Source organism: Mesoplodon bidens (assembly GCF_964165515.1).
Source record: "Mesoplodon bidens genome assembly, chromosome: 15".
Classification (NCBI taxonomy): Eukaryota; Metazoa; Chordata; class Mammalia; order Artiodactyla; family Ziphiidae; genus Mesoplodon; species Mesoplodon bidens.
The window spans coordinates 86242998-86270624 of NC_138171.1; the positions used below are offsets into that span (position 1 = coordinate 86242998).

At 46.6% G+C, this 27627-nt stretch overlaps 1 protein-coding gene across 1 annotated transcript in view; it reads left to right on the forward strand.

Annotated features, from left to right (window-relative positions):
- The window catches only part of GNA12 (G protein subunit alpha 12), a 113585-nt gene extending 86190 nt beyond the window's left edge, over positions 1-27395 (forward strand). The window contains exons 3-4 of the mRNA XM_081258009.1: positions 18713-18763; positions 19837-27395. Of these exons, the coding sequence (XP_081114135.1) occupies positions 18713-18763; positions 19837-20406 (621 nt within the window). The 3' untranslated portion in view covers positions 20407-27395. The remainder of the gene's footprint in view (positions 1-18712; positions 18764-19836) is intronic.
- The last annotated feature ends 232 nt before the right edge of the window (positions 27396-27627 follow it).

Consider the following 27627-nt stretch of genomic DNA (forward strand, 5'->3'; position numbering starts at 1 on the left):
GTTTTCTGTTCTAAGAGGATGCTGCAGTTTATGTATGCATGAACTCCGCATGGACCTGGGGTCGTTTCCAGCTTTGGCTTTGGTGATTATGCTGCACCAAAGCTCTCTAGGGCAGTGGTTCTCAAAGTGTGGGCTGGAAATCCCTGAGACCCTTTCAAGGGCCCCGCAAGGTCAAACTGCTTTCATAATAATACTAAGACATTATGCCTTTTTCACTTCCATTCTCCCAGAGCAGGGTTTTCCAGAGGCCACATGACATGTGACAGTGTCATCACTGGTGGCTAACTAGGGATACGCTTGTATGTTTTTGTATTTTTTAATTCTCTCAGGTTTAATTTCTAATACGATAGATATTGGTAGTTTGGGAGCTATTGCGTTTTGGAGGCTTTTTTTCTTTGTGTTATTTGAATGTTAGTAAAAATACAGGGGCTTTCCATAAAAAGCCTGAAGAAACCTGACTCATCCTATTTGTTTTGAGTTAGGTAATGACTAATGCCTAAGCAAGAGATTTTTCAGACATTTATTGGGTTTTTTTTAATGCTTCTATTTTATGTTAATCAGGATGGAGGAGGAATCATTTCTTAGTATTGCTCTTCTGATGGGGGGTGGGGGGAGAGCAAGCTTTTCTAAATAGGTCCTAGACAGCAAACAGGTCAGGAATTCACTGTTATTAAAGGAAATAATGTTTAAGTTCACATTAAGATTCAGCTTTGAAAAAATACGCGTCTTCCTCCAGTAGCTACTAATGCAAGCAGATATACAGGTGAAGTGACCTTTTTCTCTGATGGTTCGTGGGGTTCTGCCCTAAGAAGTGTATTAGTTTAATTGCTGTTTACAAGTTATTACAGTGTAGACACTTCACACAACAGCACAAATGTGCTGCCTCACGGTATGTGCCAATCAGGAGTGCTGCCCCGGGTTGACAGGGTCCCCTGCTCTGGGTCTCGCCAGGCTGAGGTCAGGGTGTCAGTGCGGCTGCAGTCTCATCTAAGCTCTAAGGCCTTTTCCAGATGACCTGTCTTTGGCAGAATTCATCTCCTTGCAGTTGCTTGACTGAGATCTCCATTGTTTTGCTAGTTGTTGGCCGGGGACCACTCCCAGCTCCCAGGGGCTGCCCTCAGTTCCCTGCCCTGCGGCCCCCTCCTCTCACAACTTAGCTGCTTGCTTTCCTCTAGGCCAGCAGGAGAGGCCTCTTTGAAAAGCTCAACTGATTAGATCAGGCCCACCCAGGATCGTCGCCCTTTGAATGAGCTCAAGGAGCCGTCCCATACCAATGTTCTACATTTTCCAACGAAGAGGTTTTTTACTTTTTTTTTTTAATCGTTTTGGCTAGTGCAATAAGGCAAGAAATATAAGAAAGGAAATATAAAGCATACAAATCAGAAAAGTTGCTATTATCAGATGACACAGAAAAATCCCAAGGAATCTACCCCAAAAGCCACAGAACTGGTAAGTCAGTCCATCCAGGTTACAGGATATAAAATCAACATAGAAAAAAAAAATCAATTTTATTGCTATATACTAACAATGAACATATTGAAACAGAATTTAAAATGCAGTACCATTAACAATTTCTCCCCCCAAAAGAGAAAAACTTTGGTGTAGATTTAGCAAAACATATATAGGACATAAAAAAACTATAAAACATTCATTAAAGAAATCAGAGCAGATCTGAACTGATGGAGAGGCATACCGTGTTCATGGATTAGGAGACTCAACATAGTAGAGATGTCAGTTCTCCCTAAATTTATATACAAATTTAATACAGCTCCTACCCAAATCTCAACAAAATCTTTTGTAAATATAAATATGATTATTCTAAAATTTAAATGGAGAAGCACTAGAATAGCCAAAACAATTTTGAAATTGAAGACTAAAGTGGGAGGAATCACCTCTACCTTACTTCAGGACTTTTTGTGTAGCTACAGTAATCAAACTGTGTGGTGTTGGCAAAGATATAGACACATAGGTCAATGGAACAAACCCAAAGATAGCTCCATACAAGTATGATTTTTTTTTTTTTTTTTTTTATGGCTGTGTTGGGTCTTCGTTTCTGTACGAGGGCTTTCTCTAGTTGCAGCAAGTGGGGGCCACTCCTCATGGCGGTGCGCGGGCCTCTCATTATCGCGGCCTCTCTTGTTGCGGAGCACAGGCTCCAGACGCGCAGGCTCAGTAATTGTGGCTCACGGGGCTAGCTGCTCCGCAGCATGTGGGATCTTCCCAGACCAGGGCTCGAACCCATGTCCCCTGCATTGGCAGGCAGATTCTCAACCACTGCACCACCAGGGAAGCCCTGCCCAACTGATTTTTGACAAAGGTGCAAAAGCAGTTCAATGAAGGAAGAATCGCCTTTCGATGATTATTATTAAATGGTGTGGAGCAATTGGATATCCGTAGGCAAAAAAAGGAAAAAACAAAGGACCTTGACCTAAATCTCATACCTGATACAAAAGTTAACTCAAAATGGATTACATACTTAAATGTAAAAGTGTAAAACTATAAAACTTGGAGAGAATAACATAGTAGAAATTCTTTGGGACCTAAGGCTTGGTGAAGAGTTCTTAGATATGACACCAAAAGCACGACCCATAAAAGAATAAAATCGGGTTTTTTTGGGAAAAAAATCAGTTTTAGTTTCATCAAAATCCAAAACTTTTGCTCTGCAAAAGACCCTCTTAAGAGCATGAAAAGACAGGCTACAGACTGAGAGAAAATATCTGCCAACCACATATCTAACAAAGGACTCATATCTAGAGTATATAAAGAACACTTAAAATTCAACAGTAATAAAACAATCCAAGTAGAAAATGGACAAAAGATAAGAGATTGCACCTAAGAGGACATACAGATGGCAAACTTCACTAGCTATTGGGTCACTGCAGATTAAGGGAAATGCAAATAAAAACCATGTTGAGACACTTCTTAGAACGTGAAAATTAGCGAACAATACCAAAGGCTGGTGAGGATGTGGAGAAACTAGATCCCTCATACATCGCTGGTGGGAATGTACAGTGATACAGCCACATCCTGGAAAACAGTTGGGGAGTTTCTTTAAAAAAAACTAAACGTATACTTAGCGTAAAATCCAGCCATCACATCCTGGGCATTTACCCCGGGGAAATGAAAACTTTGTCCCTACAAAAGCTGTACGTGAATGTTGATAGCAGCTTTATTTGGAATTCCCAAAATGTGGAAACAACCAAAATGTCTCCAGATTGGTGAGTGGTTAAATAAGCCGTGGCACGTCCATACCAGACGTTACTACTCAGCAGTAAAGAGGACAGACTATTGACACACACGACAGCTTGTTGAACCTCAAGGCATTTTGCCAAGTGAAGAAAAAAAAAAGCCATTTTTAAAAGGTCACTTGCTGTATGAGTCCATTTAAAGTACATTCTAGAAAAGGCAAAACTATACAGACAGAAAACAGGTCCATGACTCTAAACTGTAGAGATGGCAATCAGATTAGTGTTTGCCAGAGATGAGGACTGGTAGAGGAGAGAGGGTGGGTGTGGCTATAAAGGGGGGCTGGACGGAGATCCTGTGGTGATGGATCAGTTCCCTCTCTTGATCGGGGGAGCAGATCCTGGGGGGCTGGCGCATTACATGAGTCTACAGATGGATAAAAGTGCGTAGAACTATACACATATGTTGTACCAGTGTCAGTTCCCTGATTTTGATATAATTACATAAGGTGTAACCATTGAGAGAAATGGGGTGACAGGTACACTAGACCTCTTTCTGCTATCTCTGCAACTTCCCGTGCATCTGTAGTTATTTCAAAATACAAAACATATAGCAAAACAAAAAAAATTTTATTCCTAAATATTTTATGTTTCTTAGTACTACGTGGAACTGTTTTTTTCAAATTTTAAATTCCAGTTGTTTGCTGCTAGCATGTAAAAATACACTTGTTTGTTTTTTTTTCTATATGAACCTTGTATCTTGTGAATTTGCTAAACTCACTTCTTGGCTCAAGCGTTAGCTTTTTTATAGCTTCCTTAGGATTTTGTATGCGAACAGTTACGTGATCTGCAAATTCAGTCTTATTCCTTGCTTTCCGGTCCTTATGCCTTTTATTTGTTTGCTTGCTGTTTTGCACGGGCTATAGGCTCTCCAGAACAGTGGTGACCAGAAGTGGTAAGAGTGGGCATCCTTGCCTTGTAACCAATCTTAGGGTGAGCGTAGTCAGTCTTTCATCATTAACTATGATGTTAGCTGTAGGTTTTTCATAGATGCCCTTTATCAGAGTGAGAAAGTTCCTTTCCGTATATACAGTTTGATGAGAGTTTTCAACTATGAATGATGTTGAATTTTATCAGATGCTTTTTCTGCATCTATTGAAATGTTCATCTTTTCTCCTCTTCGTTTTGTTGAAATGGTTTTAATTTTCTGTTTTATTGATGTATTGTCCTTTTTATACAGTGTTGGTTTTGACTTGTATGGAAAAACACATTCCTGTGTGTCTCCTTTACTGTTCACAAGAACACTGCTGTGCCTAGATGTGTGGGGATTTTCCCCACACCCAGCAGTTCTCAGATCCTCCAGACACCAGTTGGGTGTCCTACAATTTAACTCAATTCTGACAGTATCTACCTGGAGGTAGCATCAGATCCCAAGGTTGAAGGCTCAGTCCCACAAGACTGTCCCCCAGTCACATACTTCACATGCCAATCACAAGTTCAGATTGTTACCTGTATAATCTGAATCACGTTGCTGTTTGCCTGAAACATTGTAAGTCAACTATACTTCAATAAAAAATAAACTAAAAAATAATTTTAAAAAATATTCTCCTATTAGCCTTTTAATGTCTATAGTACTGGTAGTGTAACTTAACTTCTCTTTCATTCCTGGTACTAGTGATTTGATTTCTAGTTTTCTTACTTGATTACTCTAGCTAGGAGATTATCAATTTTGGAGAACCAACTTTTGGCCTTGTTAATTTTTTCCATTATTTGTTCATTTTCTGTTTCAGTGGTACCTGGTCTTGCCTTTATTATTTCCTTTTTTCTACTCACCTTGGGTTTTTTACTTTTTGCTCATTTTTTAGAAGCTCTTTGAAATGGAAACTTTGGTCAATGTTTTTGGATCATTTTTCTTTTCTAATTAAAAAAAAAAAAAACAACCTACAGATTTCTCCCCTAACTACATCTTACAGATTTTGGTGTTTTATTTTCGTTATCTTTCCATTGAAAATACTTTGTAATTTACTTTGTGATTTCTTCTTGGTTTCTAGCATTTCCATTTGAATCTTGGGGTTTCCATCTCTCGGCTTATATTACCCAATCTATTCTTGCAGGTGTCTCCTTTTTCCATTAGTGACCTTAGTATATTAATCATAATTATTTTAATTTCCTGATCTGTTCATTCCAGAGTTTTTGCCAGATCTGAATCTGGTTCTTATGCTCACTTTGTCTCTTCAGACCGTGATTTTTGCCTTTTAGTATGCCTTGTAATTTAATGAAAACCAGACCAGATGTATCCGTTGCTGGCTCCAGCCGTGCCTTCTGTTCCTGGTAAGCCATAATTCTCTGTATTTGCCTGTCTCTCCAGTTGGGAGAACAACAATTGGCCCTGAAACATCAATTCTCTGATGGATCTAAGAAGAGTTGTTGATTTTCAGTTTGTTCAGCTTTTTCTTTGTTGTGAGGACTAGAGTGACTACTGCCAAGCTCTTTGCATGTCAGACAAAAAAAAGTGTGTGATGACTTCTTTGACCCATGGATTATTTTAGAAGTGTGTTGTCTAATATCCTTGGTATGGTTTTCTTCATATTTATTGTGTTTGGAATTTGTGGAGCTTCTTGGAATCTGTAAATTTATGTCTTTGACCAAATTTGGAAAGTTTTCTGCTTTTTTTTTTTTTTTTCTGCCTGATTCTCCCTGTTCTTTCTTGTTGGATTCCAGTTAAGGTATGTTCAGCCTTTTGAAATCACCGCCAAAGATGCTGGAGTCATTATCTTCTTTTATTCATCTTTTTTTTTTTCTCTCTCTCTTTTCGGGATTGGATGATTTCTATTGCTGTAATTTCAAAGTTCACATTCTTTCCTGTGTCATCTCCAGTCTGTTAAGTCCATCAGTTAAATTCTTTATTTCATATATTACACATTTTAGTTCTAAAATGTCTGTTTGGCTGTCTTTGTAGTTTGTGTATCTGCTAAGATTTTTTGTGTGTCTTTATTCATTATAAGCATTTCTTAACCTAATTGAACGTAAAGTCTTTGTCTAATAATTCCAATATCTGGGTTGAGTTGGTATCTATTGATTATTTTTCCCTTGAAGATGAGTGCCATTTTCCTGGCTTTCCATACATTGAGTAATTTGGGATTATATCCAGGACATTATGAATGTTGTTTTAGGGACTCTAGATCCTGTTATGTTCACCAGTCAATGTTGATTTTTTTGCTTTAGCAGGCAATTAACTTGGTGAGACCCAAAGTCCCAACTCTGTCATGCCTGTGTTGGTGGTGGCTCAGATATCAGTTCAGACCCCTTCCAGGGCCCTGTGCACAAGTGGTTGAGGGACAACCAGAGTCTGGGGCAGCGTTTATACACAGAATCTGAGGTTTCCCTCCTCACCCCCTGCCAGTCCTGGTTGCCCAGCCTCCTTCCCCTGGTTCCTCTGGCCAAAGAGATGGGAGCCTTTCCATCAGAATGTTTTTGCCACATCCCACCGGACTGTGGCTGACCTCGGGCAAAGCCACGGGAATTCGCCCTGTGCTGTTCACTTCCTCCAAGTTTCTATTCCCCTCCAAAAATGGGCCTGCTTTTACTCACTCTCCAGAACCCTCAGATCTTTGTTTTTTTGTATTTTGTCCAGAGTTTATGGTGGTTATCTGCAGGAGACTCTCTTTGCTAAGAGTTTAATCCTTCATGCCGGAAGTGGAACCACAGGAATCGTTTTTAATGATTAAACATTGAAAGTTTTCCCTCTGAGATAGAAGCAGGCAAGCTGCAGTGTCTAACCAGCTCCACTGAGCACTGTCTTAGAGCCCTCAGCCAGTGCTCTAAGGCAAGAGAGAGGAAGAAACCAAAATGTCTTCCTTTACAGACGATGTGCTTGTATACCTGGAAAATTAACAAGAAAAAAGTACAGATACACTGTTGGCATGAATGTGAAGCTTAGCAAGGCTACTAGACACAAGTCAATGTACAAGAATCAATTGTATTTCTATACACTAGCAACAGAATTAGAAAACGAAAAATGTTTAAAGATGCTGTTTAAGAAGCACCATAAAAGGTTAAATACTTAAGAAGACATCTAAGACAAGACGTGTAGAACCTCTGTGCAGAAAAACTTATAAAGCATTACCAGGAGGAATTAAAGGCTGTTCAGGTTTTTTGTGGGGAGGGAGGGTAGAGGTTGACAGCTGGTTTCAGAACTAAGAGGGAAACGCAAAGGAGCCAGAAAGGGCCAACACCGTCTTCAGTCCAAGCACCAAAATAATTAAGGACAGGAGCAAACTGCAAACCTTGAGAAATACAGGCATCTATAAGTCCATGTAGATAATGAAGAGAGAAACAGGAGAGAAGGGAGGACTCTTGTTTACAAGAGAATGTCAACCACAGACCAGTGGTTGTAGCACTGATTGGAAAACCATTTTGCAACTGTCACGGTAAAGATTGGAAACATGACAAAAACCCCCACCTGGGGCGGGGGGCAGCTGTATTCTTCAAAAAGATCAGTGTTTGAGATTAAAGGAGGCAAAAGAGACATGACAGCTAAACGCAGTACTTGGTTCTGGACTGAATTCTGTGCTGGAGGAGGAAATGCAGCCAGGATAAACGGATTACATCAACATCAAGTCTCCCGGGGTTACAGGGTCGTAGAAGCAAAGGTCCTTGTTCTTAGGACGGGTCCACTGAAGTTTTCAGGGGTAAATGGACGACTTCCTCTCAAATGGTTTTAAAAAAAGAAATATATACACAGTTGACCCTTGAAGAACATCGGGGTGGAGGGCGCTGACCCCCCTGCAGTCAAAAATCCGAGTCTAACTTTATGCTTGGCCCTCTCCATCTGTGGTTCCACATCCGCAGATTCAAGCAACCTCAGATCATGTAGTACCTATTTATTGAAAAAAATGTGCATATGAGTGAACCCATGCCAGTCAAACCCATGTTGTTCAAGGGTCAACTGTAAATTGAAAGGAAGGGAACAAAGGTTAAGCAAATGAACGAGGCACAATGTCACGATGGGTGAACCGACGCAAAGGGTGTATGGGTGTTCTTTGTATCCTCCTTGCAACTTTTTCACATGCGCTTCTATCCTAGCCCCAGTGAGACTTGGAATTTGGGTTCTGGCTGCTACATTGCAGAGGCTGTAATCCTGATGTGAATTTCCCCAAAATGTAGAAAGACGATAGGCAGCCATGGTTATGACACGCCCAGTATATCATGTACTAAGTTTCTAGGGATCCTGTGGTGGAAGCTATAAAAATTGGCTAAGCCCTCATCTTCCCTACACCCCATGGTGCTTTCTTATCTGGAGAAAGAGAATATCTAAAAACATGCTCTGGAACTTCTTTCTAGCTCATTTTTCTATGATGGTCTGGTCCCTGAGATACAAATGTAGAATCTAAATCCATAGTTTTAAGAGCTGAATCTGTAATTTGGACTGTTAAACTTTATGAAACATCTAACATAATGAGTCTAACAGATACTCCTATTAGTAACATATGTTTACACTTTGCCATCTTTGCTTCTGATATATAAAAATGCACCAGTTCGTAGTGCTACAGACAGAACCACCATAACACCCAGACAAGACCATGAAGAGATGCCACTTCACACCCACCAGGATGGCTACAGTTTAAAAATCAGAAAATAACAAGTGTCGGTGAAGATGTGGAACCTTTGTACCTTGCTGACGTGAATGTGAAACAGTGCAGCCACTGTGGAAAATAGTTTGGTGGTTCCTCAAAAAAATTAAACATAGAATTACCATGTGACCCAGTAATTTCACTCCTAAGTGGACTATATACCCAAAAGAATTGAAAACAGATGTTCAAACAAAAACTTTTACATGAGTGTTCATAGCACTATTCACAGTAGTCAAAAGCTGGAGATAATCTAAATGTACATCCGCTGACACATGGATAAACATAATAGCGACCATCCATTCAGTGGAATATTACTCAGCTGTAAAAAAAAGAAGGAAGTCCTGACGGCTGCTACAACATGGATGAACCTGGGAAACATGCTGGGTGAGATAAGCCTGACGACACAAAAGGGCACATAGTATGTGGTTCCCTTTGTAGGAAAGATTCAAGGCAGGCAAATCCATAGAGACAGACCAGTGAGTGGTTGCTGAGGAATAACTGATTATGGGCACAGGGTCCTGTTTGGGGTGATGAAATGCCTTGGAACTGGGTACAGGAGGTGGTGGCACCGCCTTGCCAATGTGCTCAATGCCTCTGTGTTGTACACTTTAAAATGGTTAGTCCTGTCATATGGATTTTACCTCAATTTAAGAAACAGAAGAATCCCAGACACGAGGGGCCTGGCGCTCTGGTCTGTGACTTCAATGCCATTGCACAGGCCAAGGAGACCCACCCAAGCCAGGCCAGCTTCCAGGGCCTATTTGGGCCTTTTCCTGGGGTCTCACCTTGGTTGCGAAGGGGCAGCCGTTGTCAGGATCTCAGGTGGGGGGCTTGGAGCTTGGGTACGGGGACTTACGCACAAGCCCGGGCACAGGCCTGCATGGCGAGGCTAGAGAGCCTGTGCTCCAGGGCAGAAGGTCGGGGCCTCCAGCTTGATACACTGTTAGGGTCCTTTGTTTCAGTTTGCCTAAATTTTGAGGGGGTGATTATTTTTAAATTTAATTTTGCTTTTAATTATGTAAGATGTTAGCATGGTTCTAAAGTCAGAATGCATTCAGAGAGGTCTGCTTCCACCCTGTCCCACCTTCCCTGTTCTCCCCTCCCTGTACATCATCGTTTTTACTTCTTGCTGGTTTATCCTTCAATGTTTCTTTTTTAAAATATAAGCAAATCGTATAGATGTTTTCATTTCCCCACCATTCCTTCTACAACAGGAATCACACTATGTGTTCCATTTTGCACCTTGGTTTTTTATCCGTCTGTAAGTCACTCTGTAACTGTCCCTAGAGGCCCCTCATTCTGGTCCACAGCTGATGGTACGGGCATTTGGCTTGTCCCCAGTCTTCTGATGTTGTAAAAGTGCTGCAGCCAACAGCTTTGTGCATCTTCTACTTTGCCAGTGAATCTTTTGCCTAATACATTAGGATTATAATTAGCAACAGACAATTTATAGGCACCCAAAGTAAAATGTGAGAAACTTAATTTTTCTAATATATATTAATATGATGCTTAATCTTTTTCCAATTACTTTCAGAGCTATGATAACAATTTTAATCTCGCAAGATCCCAGTGAGATATCGTAGGTACTAATTTAGCAAAGCCTGATTTCAAAGTTTCTTTTGGGGAATTATATAATATTTTTTAAAGTATTTTTTAACATCTTTATTGGAGTATAATTGCTTTACAATGGTGTGTTAGTTTCTGCTTTATAACAAAGTGAATCAGCTATACGTATACGTTCTCGTATATCCTCCCTCTTGCGTCTCCCTCCCACCCTCCCTATCCCACCCCTCTAGGTGGTCACAAAGCACCGAGCTGATCTCCCTGTGCTATGCATCTGCTTCCCACTAGCTATCTGTTTTACATTTGGTAGTGTATATATGTCCATGCCAGTTTCTCACTTCATCTCAGTTTACCCATCCCCCTCCCCTTGTCCTCAAGTCCATTCTCTACGTCTGCATCTTTATTCCTGTCCTGCCCCTAGGTTCTTCGGAACCAATTTCTTTTTTTTAGATTCCATATGTATGTGTTAGCATATGGTATTTGTTTTTCTCTTTCTGACTTACTTCAGTCTGTATGACAGACTCTAGGTCCATCCACCTCACTACAAATGATTCAGTTTTGTTTCTCTTTATGGCTGAATAATATTCCATTGTGTATATGTGCCACATCTTCTTTATCCATTCATCTGTCGATGGACACTTAGGTTCCTTCCATGTCCTGGCTGTTGTAAATAGAGCTGCAGTGAACATTATGGTACATGACTCTTTTTGAATTATGGTTTCCTCAGGGTATATACCCAGTAGTGGGATTGCTGGGTCATATGGTAGTTCTAGTCTTAGTTTTTTAAGGAACCTCCATACTGCTCTCCATAGTGGCTGTATCAATTTGCATTCCCACCAACAGTGCGATAGGTTTCCCTTTTCTCCACATCCTCTCCAGCATTTATTGTTCGTAGATTTTTTGATTATGGCCATTCTGACTGGTGTGAGGTGATACTTCACTGTAGTTTAGATTTGCATTTCTCTTGATTAGTGATGTTGAGCATCCTTTCATGTGTTTGTTGGCAGTCTGTATATCTTCTTTGGAGAAATGTCTCTTTAGGTCTTCTGCCCATTTTTGGATTGGGTTTTTTTTTTTTATATATTGAGCTGCATGAACTGCTTGTAAATTTTGGAGATTAATCCTTTGTCAGTTGCTTCATTTGCAAATATTTTCTCCCATTCTGAGGGTTGTCTTTTCATCTTGTTTATGTTTTCCTTTGCTGTGCAAAAACTTTTAAGTTTCATTAGGTCCTGTTTGTTTAGTTTTGTTTTTATTTCCATTTCTCTAGGAGGTGGGTCAAGAAGGATCTTGCTGTGATTTATGTCATAGAGTGTTCTGCCTATGTTTTCCTCTAAGAGTGTTATAGTGTCTGGCCTTACATTTAGGTCTTTAATCCATTTAGAGTTTATTTTTGTGTATGGTGTTAAGGAGTGTTCTAAGTTCATTCTTTTCCATGTAGCTGTCCAGTTTGCCCAGCACCACTTATTGAAGAGGCTGTCTTTTCTCCACTGTATATTCTTGCCTCCTTTATCAAAAATAAGGTGATCATATGTGTGTGGGTTTATCCCTGGGCTTTCTATCCTGTTCCATTGATCTGTAATTCTGTTTTTGTGCCAGTGCCATACTGTCTTGATTACTGTAGCTTTGTAGTATAGTCTGAAGTCTGGGAGCCTGATTCCTCCAGCTCCATTTTTCTTTCTCAAGATTGCTTTGGCTATTCTGGGTCGTTTGTGTTTTTATACAAATTGTGAAATTTTTTTGTTCTAGTTCTGTGAAAAATGCCATTGGTAGTTTGATAGGGATTGCATTGAATCTGTAGATTGTTTTGGGTAGTATAGGGTAGTTTGATAGGGATTGCATTGAATCTGTAGATTGTTTTGGGTAGTATAGTCATTTTCACAATGTTGATTCTTCCAATCCAAGAACATGGTATATCTCTCCATCTGTCTGTATCATCTTTAATTTCTTTCATTAGTGTCTTATAGTTTTCTGCATACAGGTCTTTTGTCTCCTTAGGTAGGTTTATTCCTAGGTATTTTATTCTTTTTGTTGCAGAGGTAAGTGGGAGTGTTTCCTTAATTTCTCTTTCAGATTTTTCATCAGTGTATAGGAATGAAAGAGATTTCTGTGCATTAATTTTGTATCCTGCTACTTTACCAAATTCATTGATTAGCTCTAGTAGTTTTCTGGTAGCATCTTTAGGATTCTCTATGTATAGTATCATGTTATCTGCAAACAGTGACAGCTTTACTTCTTTTTTTCTGATTTGGATTCCTTTTATTTCTTTTTCTTCTCTGATTGCTGTGGCTAAAACTTCCAAAACTATGTTGACTAATAGTGGTGAGAGTGGGCAAACTTGTCTTGTTCCTAATCTTAGAGGAAATGGTTTCAGTTTTTCACCATTGAGAACGATGTTGGCTGTGGGTTTGTCATATATATGGCCTTTATTATATTGAGGTAAGTTACCCCTATGCCTACTTTCTGGAGGGTTTTTATCATAAATGGGTGTTGAATTTTGTCGAAAGCTTTTTCTGCATCTATTGAGATGAGCACATGGTTTTTCTCCTTCAATTTGTTAATATGGTTTATCACATTGATTGATTTGCATGTATTGAAGAATCCTTGCATTGCTGGGATAAACCCCACTTGATCATGGTGTATGATCCTTTTAATGTGCTGTTGGATTCAGTTTGCTAGTATTTTGTTGAGGATTTTTGCATCTATGTTCACCAGTGATATTGGCCTGTACTCTTCTTTCTTTGTGACATCTTTGTCTGGTTTTGGTATCAGGGTGATGGTGGCCTCGTAGAATGAGTTTGGGACTGTTCCTCCCTCTGTTCTTTTTGGAAGAGTTTGAGAAGGATAGGTGTTAGCTCTTCTCTAAATGTTTGATAGAATTCACCTGTGAAGCCATGTGGCCCTGGGCTTTTGTTGGAAGATTTTTAATCACAGTTTCAATTTCAGTGCTTGTGATTGGTCTGTTTATATTTTCTGTTTCTTCCTGGTTTGGTCTTGGAAGGTTGTGCTTTTCTAAGAATTTGTCCATTTCTTCCAAGTTGTCCATTTTATTGGCATAGAGTTGCTTGTAGTAGTCTCTCATGATCCTTTGTATTTCTGCAGTGTCAGTTGTTACTTCTCCTTTTTCATTTCTAATTCTATGGATTTGAGTCTTCTCCCTTTTGTTTTTGTTGTCTGCCCCCAGTGGCTAAGGTTGGTTCAGTGGGTTGTGTAGGCTTCCTGGTGGAGGGAACTGGTGCCTGTGTTCTGGTGGATGAGGCTGGATCTTGTCTTTCTGGTGGGCAGGACCGCGTCCGGTGGTGTGTTTTGGGGTGTCTGTGACCTTGTTATGATTTTAGGCTGCCTCTCTGCTAATGGGTGGGGTTGTGTTCCCATCTTGCTAGCTGTTTGGCATAGGGTGTCCAGCACTGTAGCTTGCTGGTCATGAGTGGAGCTGGGTCTTAGCATTGAGATGGATATCTCTGGGAGAGCTTTCACTGTTTGATATTATGTGGAATCAGGAGGTCTCTGGTGGATTAATGTCCTGAACTCGACTCCCACCTCAGAGGCACAGGCCTGACACCGAGCTGGAGCACAAAGACCCTGTCAGCCACATGGCTCAGAAGAAAAGGGAGGAAAGAAAGAAAGAAAATAATAATAATAAAATTAAGTTATTAAAATAAAAAATTATTTAAAAGGAAAAAATTAAAAAGTAATAAAAAAAAGAGAAAGAAGAGAGCAACCAAACCAAGAAACAAATCCACCAATGATAACAAGTGCTAAAAACTATACAAAAAAAAAAAATGGACAGACAGAACCCTAGGACAAATGGTAAAGGCAAAGCTATATAGACAAAATCACACAAAGAAGCATACACATACACACTCACAAAAAGAGAAAAAGGAAAAGAAATGTATATATATATATATATATATATATATTATATATCTTCTGGGAAGTCTGAGGTCTTCTGCCAGCGTTCAGTAGGTGTTCTGTAGGAGTTGTTCCACATGCAGATGTATTTCTGATGTATCTGTGGGGAGGAAGGTGATCTCCACATCTTAATCCTCTGCCATCTTGAAGGTCTGTCCTCTAAAGTATTTTTAAAAGTTCTCTATTCAAACAGGTTGTTGGGTTAGCATCTCTATTAAATGGAAATTAAGTCATAGATCCAATATTTATTAAGTAATGGAAATGAAAATCTGACATTTAGAATAGTTTGTTGTTTTGAAGTTTTGAAGTTTGTCTTTCTAATTTGTTGTGTCTAAGTGAGTGAACTAAATTTTCAAATCCTCTTGCTCACATTGACAAGCCCTGTGTTAGAATTTTAGAATTAATTCCGCTGAGTACAGGAACATAGGAACAGCTCATGTGTAGACAGACAGGACTAGGAACTGGAAAGCTGCCTGTCCCAAAGTAGACGTTAGTGTTTGTTTCCTCTGTAACCACTCGCTGGCCCTTGCTTTCTTCCCGCCTCCACCTTTTGCATCTCAAACTAACCCACGCCCACCTCTGTCCTTTCTCCGTGCCCTGCGGGGCCTCTGCCAGTGATTCCTGACCTGGACGGGCTCTCTTTCATGCACACAGCTCCCCTGTGACACTGACAGAAAGGACCAGAATTCAACCAAGTATGGGAGACTGGATCGATTACTGGCAGAGAAAGAGATGTGACCAGAGTGGGCTTGCTCAGCACTGCAAGAGCTGAGGCTCTGTCCTCAGGCCTAAATGGGCTGAATGGGTGCCTGAGGCCGACGTGCGACGGAGGAGCAGCTTCAGTATTGCGGGGGCTGTCACAGAGGATGGGGTGGGTGTGCAGGAGGGTCTGTCTGATGATGCCGGACAGAAAGAAGCCTTGAATATGGAGCCCTGAGTGTGTATGACCTCTGCTAGAGCTGTGGGTAATAGGAGTTTCCAGTGAAGATTTGGTGAAGAACAGAGTTGATATGCCAAAAAGATGATTCTCTTCGCTGGTGCTATGAGCCTGGACCTTGCACACGATCCTCATGTCACACTCGGCCGTCTGTGCCTAGCACAACCGCACGGGCCCCAAATAAACCTGCTGCTACTTCTTGAAACAGACAGCCCCCTCTTCTCCACCCATGAGGCCCCACCTCAGCCATCCATCTGGAGCTAATAAGAGTCAGTGCTTTGCTGGGAGCATTGAGTCGGGAGGGCAGGCTGATGTCAAGTATGTGTTTGGTGGCCTCTGAGCTAATGAATTTGTTGTGTTTTGTCTAATCCATGAATCCATGTTTTTAGTAATCTTAAGTGATACAGATTTTTCAAACCAAGCAGGATTGTAAAAAGCCCGTTTTCCATTTACTCCTTTTTGTTAGACCACGTTGCCCCAGTAGCTGTCAGGAGAAGACTCTGGGATCGTGTCGCCTCTTTCTACCAAGGTGCTATCTTAGTCCATTCAGGCTGCAGTAATAAAAATACCACAGACTAAACAGCAAGCATTTATTTCTCACAGTTCTGGAGGCTGGACGTCCATGACACAGGCAGATTCAGTGTCAAGTGGCGGCCCGCTTCCTGGTTCATAGACGGCGTCTTCTCGCTGTGTCTTCACGTGGCAGAGGCAGGAGGGAGCCCTCTGGGGTCCCTCTAATACGGGCACTGATCCCATCGTGAGGACTCCCTCTTCACGACCTCAGCACCCCCAGAGGCCCCACCTCCTAACACCATCACACTGGGGATTAGGCTTCAGCATGTGAATGGGGGGCCGGGGGCACAGACATTCAGTCTGTAGCAAAGTCTGAGTGGTTAATCTCAGGCTAGCATCTCAGGTTCTGCCAGACACTGTTCTCTGAAGAAATGACCGCGTTCTCCTGGTGTTGAGGATAGATCAGAGGTGTAAACCTGGACCTTTAAACGAGCTGACGCTGTGGGGATCGTGAAGCCTGTTGCTACATGTCCAGTCTCTGACAATAAACCATAGTGACCTCGACCGCGGTTCCAACTCAGCCCAGGAGGATGGCGCCGCACGCGGAGGTTATGGGCCGATTTCTGGTCTGAACACGTTGGTTTCTCATGCCCTCCTGTCCCCTTCCCGCTAGCCCCACGTTGGAGAGCAGAATGGCGCAGTCCTCTGCCTTACGGTTCAACAGCGGCTCTAACGCGGACCCGGTAGCTTATTGTCCAGGTGAGGCAGGATTTCTCCCCTCTCCGATGTCATATATGATTCTTCCTGGAAAGAGTCGAGGCCACCAACCATGCAAAGCGGCAGAGTCACCAATAAGTCACCGCCTTTGAGGTCGTGAAACAAGCTGGTGAGATGATTAAACAGACTGTTCTGGTGGAGAAACAAACTGTTAAGTTCCGTTTATGTTAGCATTTGGTGTGTTTTAAGGTCCATTGGGCTGACCCTGATTTCAAACTCAATCGTTGGAAATAAAGTCAAACTGGGGGAAAAGGATTTCCTCCCTTTCTTAATAGTCTGTGTTTAGCTCATGCCTACTTGTGTCCTCGGGGCATTTTGCACGTCACGTCTGTGTCGAGGTTCGGCACTTGCACCCATGTCGCGGTGCCACCGGGACAACTGTCATGCCGTGGTGACAGAACATGGCTGGGGTATCTGCGTCACCGTGACTTTTTGTGCCCAATCAGGCCAAGACCCCTGGCCGGGTGGTGGTGGGAGTCGGGGCCGGTTCCACTGTCTTTGTGCCTGGAGCCCCCGCCCGAGTCAGGCAGGAGTGGCTGGCTGTGGGCCGTCCCCGCTGCCCCGCCTCCCTGGAAGGATGCGCGGGGGACACGGGCAGTGCCTTGATTGTTCTTGAGCTCTCATCGCGCCTCCGAGGGCCCCGAATGAGAGGCGGTGGGAGGTAAGAGAGATGAGAGCTTTGGGGAAGGAGTAGCCATAAATCAGGTGAGTTGGCGTCCACTCCGGCAGCTCTTCGCTCACCAGCTGTTTCCTGCCCGGCCATGGGAGGAGGCAGGCTGTGCCAGTCGGCAGGGCACGATCGGCAGCTGCGGGAAGGGGCGCGACCTCCCGCTGCACCGAACCCAGCTTCCCCTCCACGGGGAGGAGCTGTGTGCGGGCTGGGGGCCGCGGCTGGAGGCGAGGCGTTCATGCCGGCCCAGACCCCGGCCTCCCGGGGCGGAGTCAACCTGTGCCCTGATAGCACCGATGCCCAGGGGGAAGATGGTATCGCAAATCGTGATCTGAGCTGTGATGCAGGGAAGGTGTATTTCTGTTCCGTAAACAAAATGCTCTCTGCCGAATCACCCCCAGGCCTTCATTTTAAAATGGGAGGGTTGATTCTTCACTGAAGGAAACCCACCCCACGTGGGGAGGGCGGAACCAGGACTTGCCGCTCCTGTCATTCTTCGTCTTTTTTTACGACGTCTCAAGCTCAAGCTGTTGTCTAGGACCTTCCTGATGATCTTCCTCCTTAAAAGCCCAGAGTGCCACCTCCTTGCCACCCTCCACTGTCATGAGAACACGGGGCTGGCGTGGCTTCCCTGGGGGACTCTCCCAGCGTCCTCGCTGGTCCCTGTCTGCAGACTGAGGCTCAGGGTGAAACCTTGCAGGAAGCCGTGTCCTCTGGGCACACGGGGTATAATCAGCATCCCACTTTTTAAGGGGAGCTTTTGCCCGTTCAGTTCCACTTCCTCTGGTTCCTGCATTTCATCGACACTGAAGGCCCTCTGAACGCTCCTTGTGCCCCGTGAGTGCCGCTGTGTTGGTGGTTCACTCCTCCGAGAACAGGACCGTGGGTGATTTTCAAGGTCACTTCTGGCTGTTGAACAGCCCTGGTTTGTATCGACGTTCAGTCTGGAGAACGTCCAGTGGGTAGAGAAAGACTGGTCATCCCAGCACGGAAATCCAGACCAAGGAGTCCCCTCATTCTAGGCTGTAAATCAGGTCGTACAAATGTGTGACGTAATAATGGAACGTCAGGCCTGTTTCCAGAAACTGGCGCATGTTTTGTCACGTGCCTCTTCTCAATGACGGACCTTCTTCAGAGACGGTGGCTAGAGCGCGTTGGGCCAGCTGTCAGGAGCAAAACCCTTCACAGGAACTTAATCTCATGCGCCAGCTCCCTGGTGGCGTGGCCTGGAGCAGGCCAGTCTCCATGTCTGGGAAAGAAGGGAGTCGGCACCCTGCCCGTCACCAGGATCAAGCCAGGGGCGCTTTGGAAAACACAGTCTGAATTTGAACCTTGGGATCAGAGCTACAGGAATTGCATTTTTAAATTTTTTAAATTGTGTTTTTAATTTTTAAAAATACATGTATGCTATTAGCCTTTTTACTTTGCCATCCTATTTACACAGAGGCAAAATAGCAGTCATTTTACCAAATCAGGGTTCCTCAACCAAGACTGAATTGTGACTCTATTTTCTCCATGACAGGGTGAATCGGTGAAGTACTTCCTGGATAACTTGGACCGGATTGGCCAGCTGGTGAGTAAGACCCCCACCCCAGGAGTCTGTGATCCAGGATTAGAAAACATTTGTGTGGAGACCAAAGCAGCCCAAGCGGTGAGGGCTTTCGCCGTCCTTGTGAGCCATGTTTGTTGTGTCAGGTGACCACAATGCCATTATTGCTCCTAAAAAACTGGCGATAATTCCTTAATATCAAGTCAGTTTTGAGACTTTCCCAGTTGTCTCATTAATGTTTGCTTGCGGATGCTGCTTTATTTTAGTAGTTTGAATCAACATCCTATTACAGTCCATCCATTGCAATTGGTCCGTGGCACTTAGACTTCTTTTATTCTATAGGTTTCTCCTTCCGTCTTTTTCTTCCTTTCAATTTATTTGTTGGAGTAATTGCATTATTTCTCCTGTAGGGTTTCTCACGTCTCAGTTTCGCTCTTCCGTCCCTGCAGTGCTGTTGAAGATGTTTCTGTCTCCCCTCTAGACCTCATGAATTGGTAGTTGGCTCTAGAGGCTTCAGCCCTGTTTGGATTTTTGGCAAGGATGATGCATGAGTGCTGGTGTGCAGTAATCACTGGAGGATTGTTAATAGTGCAGGATCAAAGCGGTGTGAGTGACCACAGTTGCCCGTGTGTTGCTAAAGGCTTTAAGAGTTCTCCAAGAATAACATATTAAATATATTGCAGGGTGAATTTAAATAGCGTTGCAAAACCTAAGTTAAATCAGTTCATAGTAAGGGTTTGGAATGCGTGTGCCCTAGAAGTTAGAAAAATAGAAAGGTAGCTGTGGTGCAGGAAAAAAAAGATGGAAGTCTCCTGTGGAGAAGAAGGTCGATGAGATTTCAGACTGGGGCTTAACAGTGAAGCTTCTGATCATCCTTCCTCATCCTGATGAGCCTTTGTTCATTTTGAAATGAGCCGTTTAGTTCCTTCACGTTTTGCTTCGTGGTGAATTTGTATGTTTGTAACTGAAAGCTGCTTCTGGGGTTTGGTCCAGCTTCTCTCAGAAGCCACTGTAACTCTCTCCTTCCACCCCACCTTTTTGTTCTTATTTTCTCATGTTCTTCCTCTCCTAAATTTCTCCCGATTCCCATTTTACAGAATTACTTTCCTAGCAAGCAGGACATCCTGCTGGCGAGGAAGGCCACCAAGGGCATCGTGGAGCATGACTTTGTCATCAAAAAAATCCCCTTCAAGATGGTGGATGTGGGCGGCCAGCGGTCTCAGCGCCAGAAGTGGTTCCAGTGCTTTGATGGGATCACGTCGATCCTGTTCATGGTCTCGTCCAGCGAGTACGACCAGGTCCTCATGGAAGACAGGCGCACCAACCGCCTGGTGGAGTCCATGAACATCTTTGAGACCATCGTTAACAACAAGCTGTTCTTCAACGTCTCCATCATCCTGTTCCTCAACAAGATGGACCTCCTGGTGGAGAAAGTAAAGACTGTCAGCATCAAGAAGCACTTCCCAGACTTCAAGGGTGACCCCCACAGGCTGGAGGACGTCCAGCGCTACCTGGTCCAGTGTTTCGACCGGAAGAGACGGAATCGCAGTAAGCCCCTCTTCCACCACTTCACCACCGCCATAGACACCGAGAACATCCGCTTCGTCTTTCACGCTGTGAAGGACACCATCCTGCAAGAGAACCTGAAGGATATTATGTTGCAGTGAAAGAGGAGGCCCCTCGCTCTTGCGGTCCTTCAGCAGCCTCGCCGGCCACAGGCCAGATCTCCCCGGTGTCCCGGAGCGGGTTTCCCGAATCCGTGCCCTCAACACCTGGCTCAGGGATGCCATGAGGCCCGCCACGCTCTAGGCCAAAGGACGTGACACTTTGATGTTAGCTACTGAATCCTGGGGACTAGTGAAACTACTGAAAATCCAAGCGATCACTTTGGTATTAACGTGTAATGCCTAATAACACAGCTTTCTTTCTTTTTACAGAAACTATTCCTTCTCTGACACAATGTAATCGAGGACTGCGTGTGTGTGCGCGCGCACTCTGTCTTTAATGACAGAAACACGAAAACCGACATCTTTGCAGATGGCTTTTCTCTCTAACTCGAGAGTGCTTGGTGAGGAGTGTTGCCGGGGCGGGGGGGGGTGGCTTGTAGGAGGTGAAGCGTGGGCTGTCGCCACCACCTCCCCAAGGGAGCGCGCTGCCTTTTAAGTCTCTTGTGCCGATGTCCCAAGAGGCCCTGGCCCGGCCGTCAGATGAGAGGGTGGCAGTGAGAGCTGGCGGTGTGGACTTAAGGCCCCACAGCCTGCGCTCTCTTCCTGCCCTGTCCAATCAGCCCGCAGCACGACGGGACACGGGGCGGAAAGTGTGCGCACAGGTGCTGCCGTGAACAGCCCCCTCTCCTCTGCACAGGGCAGTGCCCGCTGCCTCTGTGCCCACCCTCCCCGCCCCTCGGTAAAGACTTCAACCAGCTGGCCTTGCAGATGACTCTTCTGTCTTCTGAGTCGTCTCCGACGCTGCAGTCGGCTGCAGGGAGCCTTTCCTTCTTTGGAGGAAGTGGAGAGCTCCTTTCCTCTCAGGGGCTTCCGAGAGCTGGCGGCATTGCCAGCGGAGCCCTCGTTAATGCCCCCGGGCTCCGCGCTGCCTTCTAGTGTCAGAGAATCGAGGTTCTCATTCCCGGTCTCTCGCTTCTACTAACGTACACATGTAGCAGGAAAACTGTCAGACGTGGTCTCCTCTGAGTGAAACTGCAGAGGCTGTGAATGTCGACGCGAGTTGGTCAATCTTACACTCAGTTAACTTGTCCAGTTACTCTGTCCAGGTGTCTTTCACTGTGTTTAAAAATACATTGCATTCCAAACTGGTCCCTGCTGTGTATTACTCTACTCAAGAGTGTCTGGCGTGTTGAAGACTCTGCCTAGCATTTAAAAGAGAAAAAAGCTTCCTTTGTCAGTGGCACTAGAATGTTCCTGTGGTTGAGTAACCGTCCCCGGGCCCCATCCCCAGGCCACACTGTTCCCGGTCCTGCGTCCCTGGTGAGTGGCTTGCTTGCCTTCACCCAGCAGATAAACAGGGATCTTGTGGCAGATGCTGACCCAGGAGGAAAGGGAGGAAAGAAACTGCTTCTGAGTCAGCCTTGTTATCACAGGGTTTTAATGAGGAGACGACATGAAATCCTGTCTCTCTGGGCGCTCAAGGCTTCCTGTCGATGTTTGCTGGGGTTTCGGCTCTTTTTTTTGGCTGGAGAAAAGTTGCTGTTTTTGTACTGCTTCCTGTGGCTCTTCATAAACGGAGAGGACGTGCCCCGGGATCGGGGCCGATGACCGAGGCTGAAAGGAAAAAGAACATTCTCAACGGGCTGCGTCAGGGCGGCCCAAGACCCCGCTGTCGCTGCTCAGAGGACCCTGTCCTGGGGCCCGAGCACTCCTCGCCTGCCGGGTTCCAGGTCTCACAACGTGTGTCGGGACCCACGCGCTTCCTCACCAGCCTGGAAACACTCTCTGTGGTCTGGCGGAGGGGGCGGTTGGCGTAGCCAGTGCAGGTGCCCGTCCGAACGGCTTGCTGGCGAGTGGGGTCAGCACGGTCGGCAAGTGCCGTTTGTTCTTTAAACTGTCTGACGCGGCTGTTGGTTTGCTTTCGGAGGCTGAAGTGAGTTGGTGTAGACAGGGAAGCTGAGCGGACTGGGAAGCAGGGGGGACAGCCCGAGGGGGGCCCCTGCCTGGCCCAGAACTGACCCGCTCTCCCCCCTGTGGCCGAGCTCCCCTCTTCAAGCTGAGTGGACGGCTTAGTCCTGCAGGGCACCCGGCCCTCAATTCCATGATTGGTCGGCATCCGAGAAGAAGATCGCTCTTTGCAAGGTCAACTGAAACCATTTACAGCCTTTCTACACATAGATTATAGTCACTTTTCTCTCCAAAACCTTAGGCTTTTCTATTTTTTTAATTTTAATTTCACTGTTACCCTTGATTATTGTCTTTTTTATTGAGATAGTTGTGCCTCATCTGTTATTGCAAAAATGTAACAATAAACTTCCTCAAACTAAGATATTTTCCTCATAGTTATACTGTTTACACATAAGGACACATGTACGTTTTTTACTGAAATATTTTTTTAACCCTTCAGTTTGTAGAGAAATTGTTTTAAAGATATTGCATTGTAGCTTTGTAATTTATATAGAGAGTTCTCTAGACTCCTCATTCTTGTAATTTTTTTACTTCTTTGATAAAAATGAGTCAGGTTATTTCAACTCCAAGATCAGGAAATAATCTTGAAACAAGATTATTAGTCGTGACTGACTAACTTGGGCATCCTGGGCACAGACACTAACTTGGCGTCGTGAGTAACGGCACCGTTAGGAGGAGAGCGGTCGGGTGAGTTGCTCACCGCTTACGCTTGGCACAGCATCTTAGCATTGGCAGCAGGGGCTGGTTTGATGATCGGACCACCTTCAGTCTCTGGATGTTTATTAAGATATATCCTTAGTTTTCCTTTGCTTAATGGAAAATATCAACTCAGCATGCGAAGTCAACATTAATTTTACAGTCCCCAAAATTCGGAGCAGTTGGATAACTCTCCTAATGTTCCTTGAAGGTTCATTACTTGTCGATCGCAGTTTTTATTTCCACGGGGGACACAGGAGCGCTGTCACTGAGTGGATGCCTCTAGAACACGACTTCAGGACAAGGAACAGCGGCAAATACATGTAAAGACACGTGTGTGTGTGAAGGAGGGATCCTGCTGCCCTGAGGCCTGGGGGCCCGAGGAGAGGACCTGGTGATGGACGTGGACGTGGTCAGAGACCGGAGGCTGGGGGAAGCCCAAGGGAAGGCAAGGGTGGGACCTCTTTCTCCGCAACCCCGTGGAGTGACCGTCCCCATCACAAAACGAAGAAACCACTGATGCAAAGTGCGAACGATTCCCAGCCGACAGAGCTCGTGGCGCTCAGGATTGTCTTGTAGAAAAGGCACGTATGTATTGTCTAGTGGCCATCGCCTGGGTAGGCGTTGTGTGCGTCCACGTGTGAGGAAGGCAGACCTGCTCCCGCCGCCCCCAGAGAAACCTGTACTCGTCATTATCCACGTGGCTGAGGGCTAAGCCCTTCGAGTTCCAGTTTCCCCATTTGTAAAAGTTGGATCAGATCACGATGCTCAGCTCTGGCGCCACAGTCAGATCACCTGAGGGGCTTTGCAAAGCCCTGGGCTGAGCCACCCAGAACCCGTGCCGTACAGGCATCACGTGGACGCACTCCTGCTTTCCCCGGTGGTCGCTGTGCAGCCGGGGTCATGAGCCATGAAGCAGAGGACCATGGAGGACTCCCTCCAGGCCGCTGGAATTGTGGTCCACAACGTACTGGCCCCCGAATCCTCCCCTTGCTGTGACCTACAACCTGCCTCAGGAAGAAAGTGATGCTGGGTTTTCTGTTGTGGTTTAAGTGAAGAGCAGAAGTTCCCACTAAGCCTTCAACAGCGTGTCGTGTGGTCCTTTCAGGCCTTCTGACGCCACCTTCTCCGTAAGGTACATCAGATATGCTCAGCAACCTCATTCTTCAGTGATGCCCGGAAATTTAGAGAGCTCTGAAGACAAAGACAAGCCCTTTTAAAGTCTGCCTGGCAGCGCTAGGGAGAGGTGGGCCTTGCGTGTGGGATTCCTGCGTTTCACGGACTTGGCATTCGGGGCGGGCGCAGGCCCTGGTACCAAGGTTGGTGCCGGGCCTGCAGCTGGGGGCGCGGCTGAGAGCTCAGCCCTCCTGAGCAAGGGCTGCTTTTACTGACTGCGTTTGTGAGGCACCTGCTGGGCCCTGAAGAGGGTGGTGGCGGGTCCCCAGAGGAAGGAGCTGCTTGGTTAAGGCGGCTCAGAGGCTGGCACTCGCTGTGTTGACGGCCCTTATCAGCAGGCGGCACGCGGTTTGCACTGAGTTCAGGGAAGAGGAAGGCTCGCTGTGGGTGGAGGGGAGCCCCTGGGGCGTGGAAGGGCCACTCCGCTTCCTCGGTCCCACTCTTGGTGCCTGGTTCCTACCTTCTGCTGGAGGAGGACTTCAGGGCACGCGAGGCCCGGCTGCTCCTGTGGGCCCTCACTCTCCTGCCAGGTCCCGCCCTCCAGAACCCGCTAGAACTTAGAGGCTGGGTGTTCGCTGGTGCTCAGGATGGTACTGAAATAGGTGGTTTTGGTTTCCATACCATGTTGGCATCTCTTCAGGTGAAAACCTACTTCAAAGCACAGCAGGTTGCTACCTGCGTGAAGCACCCCCAGTGCCCGCCTCTCGCTGGATGACATGGGGTGCTTCACACCCAGAATGGCTTCTCTGCGTGGACCGCACACCTGCAGGGGTTCTGCTGACCCTGACGGTGGTCGTGAGCCCCTAGGAGAGTGGAGCGCTGCTCAGCGTGGGGCCTGCTACGCGAGGCTCCCGCCCCAGGTCCCTGCAGGAAGGAGCGGGATGTTGCCAGCCCAAGTGAGTTCTCAGACATCCTGGCAGGATGGATGTTCCCGGGAATTGGCATCTGAGTACAGCAAGAGGTAGGAAATGGGGTGGGACTCAGAAATCGACCATGAGATTCCTGCCCCAAAACGCAGAACTCGTCGGGCAGCAGGGCCCTCCCCGGCGGCCTGTGATTAGGGTGTGGGGTAGCTGAGGACAGGCGGGAACTGCTCTTGTATCCCACCCGGCCTGTGGCGCCTCCCTCCTCCTCCTCAGATCCGGCGAGGACCTTGGCCCGTCACTGTGAGGTTCTTATTACAGCGACCCGAAGACTCTGTTGCTGTAAGCATGGCCCCGTGGCTCGCTTCACAGAGAAGCGCACACCTGGCTCCCCCTGGAAACTGGGTTCTCCGCTTCTGAGCTGGTTGTGAAGGTAGTGTTTTTATTCCGGTGGCTTTCTTGTGTGTGTGTGTGTGTGTGTGTGTGTGTGTGTGTGTGTGTAACACAAACCACAGTGAAACACTAGAGCAGCTACTAAGGGTTCCTGGACCAGCCCGAGTTTCCTCCCGGGCGGGCGGGCGGGCGGGCAGCCGGCACTCTGATTGCACGGCCGGCAGAGTGTAGACGGGGCTGACTGATTGCGCGGCTGGTGGAGTGTAGACGGGGCTGACTGACTGCGCAGCCAGCAGAGTGTAGACGGGGCTGACTGACTGCGCGGCCAGCAGAGTGTAGACGGGGCTGAGCCGCGCGGGCTCACGGTCGTCCTGATCTGTCTGTTCCAGGCTTGTCACTCGGGCGCCTTTTTATTAACGCATTTTATTTTGTGCTTTCAAAAGCCGATTAATTCCCCCAAATGAACATAACCGCAGCTATTCACAGTCAAGGTGGAGGTTTCCCGTGGGACCGCATTTCCCGGCAGGTTGCAGAGCCAGACCGCGCTGGTGGCCCAGGCGGTGTGGACACTGGGGAGGGGTGGACCGCGCATCCCGCCTGGTGAGGCTGACCCGGAGTCCGGCCGAGGGAAGTCCAGTGTAGGGGCAGCTGAGAGCATGACCCTTGTGAGTCGGGGGAAACGGGCCCTCCGCTGTGGGTTCTGGTGCTTCCCGGTGCTGGTCCAGGGGCTCAGCTCTTCAGCCGACTTCAGAATTTCTCCAGTCGGGAAGCAACTGAGAACGGGGTTCCGGGAGGCCCCACCCTGAGTAGCAATGGGCCGGGTGTGCTGCTGCAGCAGGCTGGGCGCTTTACGGCATCTCACGGGGCATCTCGTGGGGCCACCATGTGCCTTGCAGCTGAACCCTCCGCTCAGTGCCTGGCCCCCGGGGAAGCCCCCCGCAGCCTCGGGGGACCCAGGAGGTCTCCTCACCACCGTCTGTCCGGCTGCCCTCAAAAGAGGTCCGTGCCCACGCTGGGCAGAGAGCACTGTCCCCTATAGGAGACTCTGGAACTCAGGTCACAAACGTGGAAGCAGCCTTCATCTGACAGCCGGGCCGGCGGAGCCGCTTCTCCGTGGCTCCCTCCCCGCCCAAGCTCTCTGCACGAGCCCGGGCACCTTTCCCAGGTTCACCGGCGAACGGGTGGCCAGAGCTCTCACTGCGGAGTCTGTGGAAGCCGGGGCCGAGGCCTGTTCCAGGAGGGCTCACGGGCACCCTGTGAAACTTTCTCCCCATCATCGTAGCTGTTAGATTCTCTAACAAGCCTGTTTGTCGAGAAATGTAAAAGAGGTCTCTATTGAGCCTGCCCATCTCCAGCATCTGAACGCATTACCGTTTGACCTGCTGTGCAAATGGCAAAACATTCCAAGTGTCTTCCTTCGCTCCGTTCGAAGCAGCTAAAGTTGGCAGGCATGTTATTCTCTGTTGACACGAGCGCAGCCAGGAAGTTCAGGGTTGTGTGTTCGGCCCCCTCCTCTCTGCCACGTCCTCAGCGCACCTCCTCGGCGCTGTGCTGCGGCCCCTGGAGTGCGTGGGGGGCCCCGGGGCGGGGCAGGGCCGTGGGGACCATCAGCTGCGGCAGCGGCTGCAGAAACGGAGCTCTGAGCTCTTCCGGGGTCTCTCCACTCAGAAAGGAAATTCAAGGGCAACAGCTGAGTGCTGGGTCACGGGCACCGCCCCTGGGGTGTCGTTGCAGCTCCAGCAGTGGGGGACAGGCCTCGGTTTACGGATGCTGTGTTCCAGGTTCAGAGATACATGATGCAGTGTAAAAAGTGTATTGTATAGCTACGGGGGTTAGTTTAACATGTTTTGTATATACGACTTTTATAAATCTATTAAAATTTGCCGTAAATTACATTCTTCTGGTGTGTTGCGTCCCTGGCGCCCCGCGGCAGCCATGAGTGAGGCCCCGTGAACGGGGAACACATTACTGGGTCCCTGACTGTGTGTTCATTGTTGTGTCTGCCGGCTTCCTGGGTGAAGCTCCACCCCTGGGGCGGGTGGCCAGGGCTCCAGTGGGCGCCAGGCAGGAGAGGGGTGGGTGGGTGGTTAGAGCCTGGGGTCTGGGCCTCGGGCCCTGCCCCCTC